General features: G+C 39.2%; 1 protein-coding gene across 1 annotated transcript; it reads right to left on the reverse strand.

The window, feature by feature from the left end:
* Positions 1–157: 157 nt before the first annotated feature.
* On the reverse strand, positions 158–10171 carry sigirr (single immunoglobulin and toll-interleukin 1 receptor (TIR) domain). The gene is made up of 10 exons (XM_080475085.1): positions 9917–10171; positions 7836–8114; positions 7347–7554; positions 6469–6596; positions 5564–5704; positions 5231–5374; positions 4347–4449; positions 4060–4210; positions 3416–3593; positions 158–1402 (listed from the first exon to the last, which is right to left on the reverse strand). Exons 1-10 carry the CDS (start codon positions 9984–9986, stop codon positions 1230–1232), a joined length of 1575 nt encoding a protein of 524 aa, XP_080331211.1. The 5' UTR covers positions 9987–10171; the 3' UTR covers positions 158–1229.
* Positions 10172–10413: the final 242 nt, after the last annotated feature.

Genomic DNA, 10413 nt, shown 5'->3' on the forward strand with positions numbered 1-10413 from the left:
TGCAGTGAAAGTGACACTAATGTGGTGAAATGTCGGCCACTCCCTGTTTACATATTTGCTCCTGCTCAGACAGGAACAATACGAGACCTTCCCTGCTGCACCCTTATTTCGGCTCCCATTTTACTGCAGGTGATGATAACTCAACAAGGACAAAGATCAGCAGTCTCTTCAAACACATAGTCCAGTGGTTTTATTAGCATGGCCGCCTTGTTACTTATTGATCACACACTTGAACAGAAAGAACCAAGTTGTAGATTTGGCACTGCTGAAGAAAATCCTGACAGGAACTGCATTTCTGGATAGAAATGAGACATCAGGACTGTCAAAAGAAATTAAAAAATATATATTTTTTTACTCTTAACTGGCAGTGGTTATTTCATTGTGGACATAAAAGTGCTGAAACAGCAAAACGTTTCGTCTTATCTTATCTGTCAAGACTCTGCCCTCTGCTGGGCACTGGGAAAAGAGAGGTTGCTTGTGAACATTCATAATGTAAAAATACAAATGGACTTAAAAACAAATGGAATATCATTGAAATGGTGACTGGTCGGTTATTTATACAATCATAACCTATAGACTGAAAAGTTTCAAGCAACTTTAAATTGCAATCAAGATTTATTTTTTTTTAATTTCTAATATGATTCAACACTTCCAGAAAAAAAAAAAATCCTCAAAATATATAGAAGCTTCATTTAGAAAAGTTTTTCCATTGTATGTACTTTAAATGCACCCGTTTGTACACTCAATGTTTTTTTTTTTTTTAAGTACAATCAATTATCCAAAACAGCAGCATTGCATTAAATTCTTCCTTAAAAGAATCCAGTTCAACTTCATACAACCACCGAGAGATTTAGAATTTAACCATTTGTTAATTTGAGTCGGTATTTTTCAGTGACCATTCAGGCAACAATAAACATCTTAAAAACTAAAATTCACAGCAGAGCTGTCAATTGCATTGTGAATATCTAGGTGTAGTTGAAGTGACCGGTTTATGTTTATATATACACACACACAGTTACTCTCTTCATTTCTTATTCCACAACATTTTTCACACAATATTGTGCATAGCAGTAAATACACACAAAGAAAATCAAGATCGAACTCTGCAAGTAACAGAAACCCCTTTGATTTCACATGTTTACAAAAAACATAATCAGCTACATGAAGATTACAAAGAAAGGAACTCCATGTCGGGTTCATGTTCAGAGAGCAGCAGTGAGGAGACTGGATTAAATGTCTTCTTTTGTGACCAGGCAGTAGAAGTCGGAGCGAGCTCCATAGTTGCGTGATCCCAGGTCGGACACGTCGATGTCGGAGGGTCTGGGCTCAGCTGCTGGGATGGATGCAACAGGGAGAACTGGGGCTGTACAGGCCAGACTTTTATACACGGGGAGCCGAAGACCTGAAAATATCAAGCATGAAATATTAGTTCTTTAATGTTCGGCATTCGAGTATCTCATCTCGTCTGAATTTCAATTTAAACTCATCTTCCAATAATAGTTTTTCTCTGAAATAAAGAAATCAAGTTAACATTCTTTGTGAAACTGTATCCATGACAGCGACAAGGCAGTACTGTTTCAACATTTTATGAAATTACTTTTTCGATCTCCTGCCTGGTCGATTTCATTTTTCATTTATTTTGAGGCTGCAGAAGGGGTGGAAACATTTCACAGGTTCTTTTCAAACAACAATATCAGGCAAATGGGGAAATTCTTGAACATGCACCATCTTAACATGATGCGGTGCAGTTCTGGTGTTTCAACTGGTCCTTTCAATTCTCATGGTCACTGTGAGGTGACGGTGCTCAGAAGGAGGACCCAGGGGTAGACACAAGTTAAAAAAGAGGCAATATTAATTATAGAGAAGACAGTTTTTCAAGAATTTCAGCAGGAAGGTTTTCTAAAAACTGAGCACAGGCTGGATTCTATTCTGTTCCTTCATGTTGCTACAAAAAGACTCCAAGAGAGAACTGAATTATATTGTCTGTGTGACAGTAATTGCTGGAGAGTAAATCTGGAAACAATCAGATGTTATTTCATGATGGAATCATAGCTGGTAGCTCAATCAGCTAATGAACACACAAACACACCACACAGTACTTTAAAGTTGGGATTGTAAATATGGATTCAGGTGGGACGCGAGGTGAATACAAACTGTGAAAACACAAACACTAAACACTGGGATCCTGAAAGTCAGAGTAAACTGGTCTGCACAGTTCTTATCATTGCTGGAAGCAGTTTCACACAGAACCAACGGACACCGTTTCTCCTCTAAACTATGTCATCATTCTCCTGGACAGGAGCTCCATCGTCTCCTTTAATGTAACTAAACAAGCTTTTCCCACTATAAGTTTGTGAATTTATCGCAAAGTGCCAGTCTCTCACGCTGTTAAGATTGTTGTATACTGTTCAAGTTTGCAATGTTAACGATTAACTGTGGGCTGAATTAGTGTTTGCTGAGTCAAACACTAAGCAAGATAAAACACATTTGAGTGCACTGGCTGTAAGATTTCATCATTTTACTTTTGATCTGTAAAAACATGAGCGAAAGGCCAAATATTGATAAATATTGACATATCTGGATCACAGTCGGAACTCGACCATACAGCCACAGGACTTTGGACATCAAAGTGTCAAATATTTAAAAACAGTTATGTCTCACTTTTATTGGTCGATGACATTTCAGATGAGTATGTTTATATATTATCAATGTTTTCAGAATTTATGTGAAAACATAAATGGAGAGGCTGCGCCACAGAAAACTTCACTCCTAAAACAGTTATTATCACTACAAACAGCTGCTTGTTGGAAAGAGCGAAATCTCTGCACACAGGGCTCTGTGTAATTACCACAGAGGAAACTAAATGGGGAAAAGAAACTAAAAGCTGTGGATCTAATACTGTCACGCAGAATGCAAAAATAGTAATCATGTTGACTTTTGCATGCAACCTGGGACTGTAAGCTCGTGTTTAACTTTTTGGGGAGAAATATTAGTACACGTGGAGATAATTTCAAACGTATCTGTTCCTCAATATATGATGTGTGATGATCATCAAATATGAGTGAAAGAGCCGACTGACAGCCAGAGTCAGTTTTGACAGAGAGCTTTAACAGGTTGTAGCATCATTTTCTCAAAAACAGCAGATGTTTTGTGAGAATTTAAAAGCTGCAAGTCATTGCATTACCACCTGTGTGTATTCTTCAAGGAAAATACAGCAACATTTTCAGTTGTGGGAAATAATCACACCGACATCAGTCGCCTGCTTGTCTGTGTTTTCTGCTCTGACCTTTAATTTAGAGACGCTTGAGCAACTCCTGGGAGTGTGTCACAGTCTGCGTGACGTGAGGGATTGACAATGGGCCAAACGTTTGGCAGATGACGACTGGATTACTCATCAAGCAACTGCTGTTCTTACCAAGGTCTCCAGCATTGTCGGCGTCTGGGCGGCAGTCTAGGTAATCAGGGTCAAGGGTCAGCATGGGGTCTTTGTCATCCTGCAGCACAGTCTGAGGGTCGCCTGCAGACTCGCTGTGGAACACAAGTCTGCGCGGCATCGCTAAAGCTAGCCGCTTCCAGAAGACGGAGGATGGAGTCTGTGGACACACGTCTTTTAAATTACAATGCATTCAAGTATAATCTTAAAAAAGTTGTTTCACCTTCTGTAAAATAATGATTTATGAGCTCTCAGTCATGTGGACATAATGGGAACCCTTCTACATTAATTATCATTTTACAAGTAGATTTTAGTCTGGAGTAGTTTTAATGCTGCTCCTCTCATGTTTAAAGTTAATTTACATGTGTACATACAGGTATCAAATTAATATTAAAAGTTGAATTGACATCTTACAAGAAAAACACACTCACATTTTAGGTTAATCCAGTTCAACAATAAAAATATTGACAAATGAATGGAAGTGTAAATCAACATCAAATGCTATATATGTTATGAATTGATTGAGTTAGTTTGAAAAAAAAAAATCCATGTTTGTATTAGTAAAAAAACACATAGGTGAAAATGTAAAAATACAGGAAATGTCCCAGTTTTGTGACATATCTCACCACAGAGTTGTGCTTCCAGGTGAGGATGGTGAGACGGTGCTGGTTCTCATCCAGTAGCTGCTTGACGTCGGCCGTTATTCGTCTGGACTGACCGTCCAACATGATGAGGATCGGCCGTGGACACAACTCCAACAAGCGCAGAAAGCCCTGTCTAAAAACACCATCGCCATCAGGAAAAAGTTGCTGCACACGATGAGAGCCAGACTGACCTCGAGTGGTTAGTTGCAACATTGCCACATGAGTTTTAATGTCGCGTGTGAAGCTCATAGTGTTTGCGTGTGTCTCACCTGAAGTTCTGGGAGCACCAGTCCTGCTCAAGGTAAGCATAAGAAAACAACACGATGAGGCGACGAGAGCGACTCATGTTCATGAGAAAGTCTGCAGAAGGTTCTGGAGAAAGAACAGACAATGTTGTTGCTGCATAATTAACACATTAGAACGCAGTTTCAGTGGATTAGCAAGAATATTTTTGCAAAGAAAAAAAAAAAAAAAAGGATTAGCAAGAATATTTTTGTATAGAAATCATAAAATCCTGCAGTATGACTCACTTACATTCAGGGATAGAATAACTACTGTCACATTATCTGCATTGTACTCAATTACAATAAAAGCACTGTAGGATAAAAAAACTCAAGTTTAGGTCCTCGGTACATTTTTCTAAAATGTATTAAAAGCATTTGTTAGATTTGAACTGCATTTAATAGCATTGTCAACGGCGGGCAATCAAATCAATTAGAAACCTGTCTAAAATGCACATTCCTGACAAAAATAATGGAGTAGATATAAAATGCACAATAATAAACCACTGTAGATAAAGCAGGATTTCTCCTGGAAAGAATAAACTTATTTGCTTATTAAATTAAACTCAGAAAAAGTAAAGCAACAAAGCATAATACGTTGTGAACATTGTATTTAAGTATGGGTAAAATGACACAAGTAAATAAAACCATAAAGATTCCCAGCAATACTACTTGATGACATTAATGTGAGGGTTTTTAAAGTGTGATTTGCCCCTCAGGTTAAATTAATGAAGCATTCACTGGATAAATACATTTAATATCATTATGTTTCTCCGATAGTAATGAAAAAGCCAGTAGTATAAAACCGAGTGCTGGAAGAAGGAAAATACAAGGATGAGAGAGTCACACTGCAGTGTGGAGCGTCATCTTACCTGCACCAGGAACAATGTCGTTGTCATTGAGGTGCACCTTGTACCGGTTCTGATTTTCCAGGTGAGGTTTAAGAATAAAGTTTACAAACTTCCGGTCGTAGTCATTGTTCACATAGGAGATATAGGCGTCGTAGAGTTTTCCATCTGAGGATGCGGAGCCACAAACATACAGGTGGTGTAAAAAAGATAAGAAACTAAAGATTGAGCTTTTACATGGTATAGTAGTCTAAAAACTTTTCTTTAAACCTATGTGTGGTGAAATTGGTGATGCGGCAAAGACGGAACAGTCAACAGTCATACAGGAGCTTTCTTCGACCTCGGCATAGTGCTCACCATTCAGCTCATAGTCTCCATAGGTGTCCCTGTACCACAGCTTGATGTTCAGGTGACACCTGGAGTACACCGCAGCAGCTACACCCAGGAGGAGCAGGAGGACCACAGCAGCGATCACAGCAGCTGCATGGCTGGGGGTTTCTGATCGCAAACACAGAATAAAAAAAAAAAAAAAAAAAAAATATATATATATATATATATATATATACATACAATCACATCAACAACTATTAAGCAACATTATAACTCGAGACAAGTGTGTTCGTGCATGATATGTACATATTTGTACATTTTTAATTGCTCCCACTGTAATAAGTTGAAAAACCTGTTGAAAGCAGAAATTACTGAAATGACTGTAAACATAAAAATGACACTTTCATTCAGGCATAAGTAAATCTAAAGTTGAACTAATTATGAGTTCATTCTGACCATGTTCATTTTAATAAGCTCATTTTTACATATCTCATGAGTAGTCTGACATTTCTTGACACTAAATAAACACAATCTGAGACTCTCTCTCCCACAGAGTTTCTTCCCAGACTACTGTTGGCAAAAGCCCGTCGCTTCCTTGGCAGCAGCCTTCAGCAGGCTGTTTCACATGGCTTTCATGTTCAGGCTATTCTACTACAAGGTAGCTACCTTCCAATGCCTTCTGTGCATTTCTGCCCTCTGCTGTTCAGTTCTGGGTCTCAGTGTTCAGTCATGTGAAACTTGAAAAACTGCAGGGCTGTTGACACAATACGGCTGTCCGACGCTTGTATGAAATGTAGGCCAACTGTTTTCGTGTGTACTTTTTTTTCTATGTTGTCAAGTTTGAGTTCATCACTTTATTCTTTAATCTTCAGAGATATGTACAATGCAGAACAAACCTTGAGGGACCCCTCATTTGACCTGAATGGTCTCACCTGAGTTCTCTATGCTGAAGTCTGAGGAAACGTTCCTCACTGAGCAGCGGTAAAGTCCAAAGTCATCCAGCTCGCTGAGAGAGACCACCAGCAGACTTTGTACCATCAGCTGTCCTGCCCCAGGAGACCTGAGAACCAAAAACTGACCCCATTTACACAAGGTAAAAATAACATTCTCCCAACATCCCAATATGAATTCAACATGAGGACATTAGCTCCTGCTATTAATGAATCTCTAGTGTTTACAAGATCCAACTGAGATTTCTTTGTGTCTCCAGTCCATCGTACTCATGTTTTCTGAAACGTATGCCATTACAACATATTTCTTAAATTAGGCATGAATTAAAAACTTGGCTCTGATTATTTCCAAAAGGAGGGCGACATTTGTTCTCCAAACACTGTATAGAAACAAGGTCACTGCTGCTCTGCTTTACGTGTCGAGTTAGACCAATGTAATTTGACTTTTTGGGTTCATTCAGACCGTAATGCTTTCTGTCCTGAAACAGCCTCAAACCACGTGAGCAAAGTAACTTTTGGTTTTAGTTTCTGCAGACATCCAGGAAAACAAAGCTGTATAGTGATCAGCTATTTGGTTTGAAAAAGTAATCACAGTGGCCATTTTTCAATGTGGACAGTCAGGTAATTCAAATTAGTTTTCACTGAGGTCACAGAAAGTCCCTGAGAATTTTCTAAAATAGTTTGAGGGATTAAATTACAGTTCATTCTTACTCAATGAGTTTGTAATACAATTACAGCAGCGCCTCTTATAGGGAGTCCCACTGCCTGATACAATTCAACATCCCAAAACACAGTAGGTGTAAAGAGGTCGCAGTCAGGTAACACTATAACAATAATGAAAAACTAATACGTCAAATCACCATGAAGATGTATTCAGCGGATAAAGCGTGTGGTTGGTGAGAGGTTGCCCAGCTTTGCTCCACTGCAGCGTGGAGTCACATTGCTTCTCCGATGGGTCCCAGTGGAGGAGGGCACTGCAGTTCAGGGTCACAGCAGAGCCCACATTGCTCCAGAGTTTGGTCAGGCCTCCTTTTGGTTTAAATTCTGGAGCTTTGGAGCACTGGGTTTCTGTGTAAAGACATACCACTGTTATCTTCGTTCAATGCAGGAGCTGAAGACAACAGAAGCCTTCATGAGCAGTCCCAAGAAGAGTTTGAGACTGCAGCCAGGAGACACGCTGAAACAAAATGCCTGTTTGCAGGTGTGTCTGCTCAACTAGCCCTTCAACTTCCCAACACCGACTCCAAGTTTATTTCAAAGACAAATAACAGCTCTCCGTCTGAGTCACACGACTACAGTATCAGGTTTGATTTGATTTAACTGCACTTACACATGGGCATAATACTTACCTTTAACTATAAGGTGCACGGTGAAGGTCGACGTGCCGTTACCGTCCTGAATACAGGTGTAATTTCCTTGATCCTCTAAGCCGAGGGTGGCGAACTCCAGGAAGGTCTTCCCCTGCTGATTGCGGAGCTGCTGACAGTCTTTCTGCCAGCTCAGCTGGGTTTGGGGGAGACCGATCAGCAGTGCAGGGTCCAGAGGACACCGCAGTCTATATGGAAGCAGCTCCTTCCCCAAATAAAGCACCTGCTCCTTTAACCTGCTCTCATCCACACAAGCCTGACCTACAATCACAGAAAAGCACCGTTCAGTATTTACTGACAGAAGGGAGGAGGGTCTCTATTCATATACGTATCCTGATACTTGAACTCATGACGTCTGTGAAAATTTAGTATTTATTGCTTCTTCAGGTTCCTCTCAACATATGAACGTACAAAGGAAAAGTTCAGTGAAACTTACATGTATCTTACATTCATAAAAGTAAAAATGTTAAAAGTTCAATGATAATTCAAGATAAATCAAAAATGCAGATTCTCAAAATATTACAGAGGATCAGATAGTTTTCATGTTTTGAAACCAACATGTTGAGAAAATAAAAGATTAAAAACTTTTTAGCTTAAACATTATGACTGTAGAAACAACTGACAAAACCATTAGCTTTGACATAATGTTCATTTCACTGAGTTGCACTTGTTTACATTTACTGTTTCTAAAGCAAAACCACTTCGGCTTCACAGGGGAGAACGATTATGTATTCTCTAAAAACCTGATTATTAAGTAATCAGTCACCTGAAAGCCCATCTTGTTCCTAACATTCAATAAACAAATATGTTGTGGTTTCAAACATGCAATGTAAATATGCAGACAGTGGATTTCATTGTAAAGAATGTGTAAAGCAGTTCAACTTTGTGAAAACAGTTTTCATAGATTCACATATTTTCAATTAGAATTAATGTGCACACATCAGACAGGCATCATTGTTTAAAGCAAAGTACTTTCAAGTGCATTGACTTACATAAACATTTCCAATCATCAGTTTAACTTTCTGAACATACAAACTAAAGAGCTTGAAGCATTTTCTGAACACATTTCAACTGTGAGAACTGGCTCATATTTTTAGAAAACACATCAGATCTTGGACTTTTCCATTTGTTTTCGTGGCTAATATCAATAGGCTTTAAATATTTCATTTTAAGTTGAAAAAAATTGAAATTTAAAATATATGAAAGATTTACCTGTTTTGATTTTCTGTTGTATTTGATGTATAAGTCATTAATTTTGCGAATATGAAAGAAAAGGGTTGTTGTAGCCTTAAAAAAAATGAATTTAATTGGATGGACTCAATTAGGATTTGTGTTGTAAAAATTGACATTTGAACAAAATCCTGAGAAGTGACTTCAATCCAGTTTGAGAGGCCACTTTGCCTCCAGTCTGTGGATGTGACCAGAGCAAACTGTGTGAGGCATCAGGGAATCTCTTGGCTAAGAGTGTTGTTTAATGGTGCTTAAACGTGAACTTGTTTACTCTTTCACCCTGACAGACCCTGCACAAACACCTGCTTTGCTGACGCATAATATTCCATCCTGAGCAGCAGACACCACTGAAGCAACTTGCATGCATCTGATCCTTCCTCAATGAAGAAATTAACACACCAAACAAATTATTGTGAAAGGGCCCCATCAAAGCCTGACCAGTTCTTCAACATATTCAGAGCATGTCTTCATTGAGTCCATGAACTCACCCAACAAGTCACCTGCTCCACACATGTCTATGTGCTTTCTAGTTCCTGTTTGACCTACTCTTCTTTAGTATCTATTAAACCCCCCTTATATATCCGGGTGCCAAGGTCATATGTTCCTGTAGCAGGAAAATAAAAAAAGAAAGTTTGGTAACAGAGTGACCCTGGACTGGACCCAGTGACCACATGTGCACTGACCTGTTATTTACACACATTCAGCAAACCGCAGACCGACTAGTCTTGGACAAATATAACTAAATGAATGTAACATCTGCAAACACACTCATTAAAACATATAAATGTATATATCCGATAAAAAAAAAAAAGTGTAATTGTAAACATCCTTACCGACTGTGAGGGAAGTGGAGTCCCGCAGCCCGGAGCAGAGCAGAATGAGAGCAGCTAAAGTCAGAGCCATGAGGCGCACGGTGCGTCCTTCTCCCTCCTCACGTGAGAAATGAGCCGAGAAAAGACGTCCTGCTCCCTCACATCACGGTGAGACCACCTGTTGTTACTTTGTTACTGTTTCGTTACAATCAGAGCGGCGGAGGAGACGAGTCAGCTTCCTGCACTGCACCTGGAGACACCTGAACACGACGCGGTGATTGGCTGCCCGCGCTCACGTGCTTTCCACACCGGCTTCCACCTGGGTTTCTGTGAAACTCCCGGAAGTTTTCATGATCGAGCTTTTATTTACTGTAAAAAGACAGGGAAACTCCTGACCATCTATTTTTTTTATACTGTAAATTTAATAATGCTTCTTGAGTAGACTTTTTTTGGTTGTTTTGCAAATTTGACAATCGTTCTGACCATAAAAAAAAGACAATTTTATTTGGTAAACCTGT

This window comes from Lipophrys pholis (genome assembly GCF_963383615.2).
Source record: "Lipophrys pholis genome assembly, chromosome: 11".
NCBI classification, from domain to species: domain Eukaryota; kingdom Metazoa; phylum Chordata; class Actinopteri; order Blenniiformes; family Blenniidae; genus Lipophrys; species Lipophrys pholis.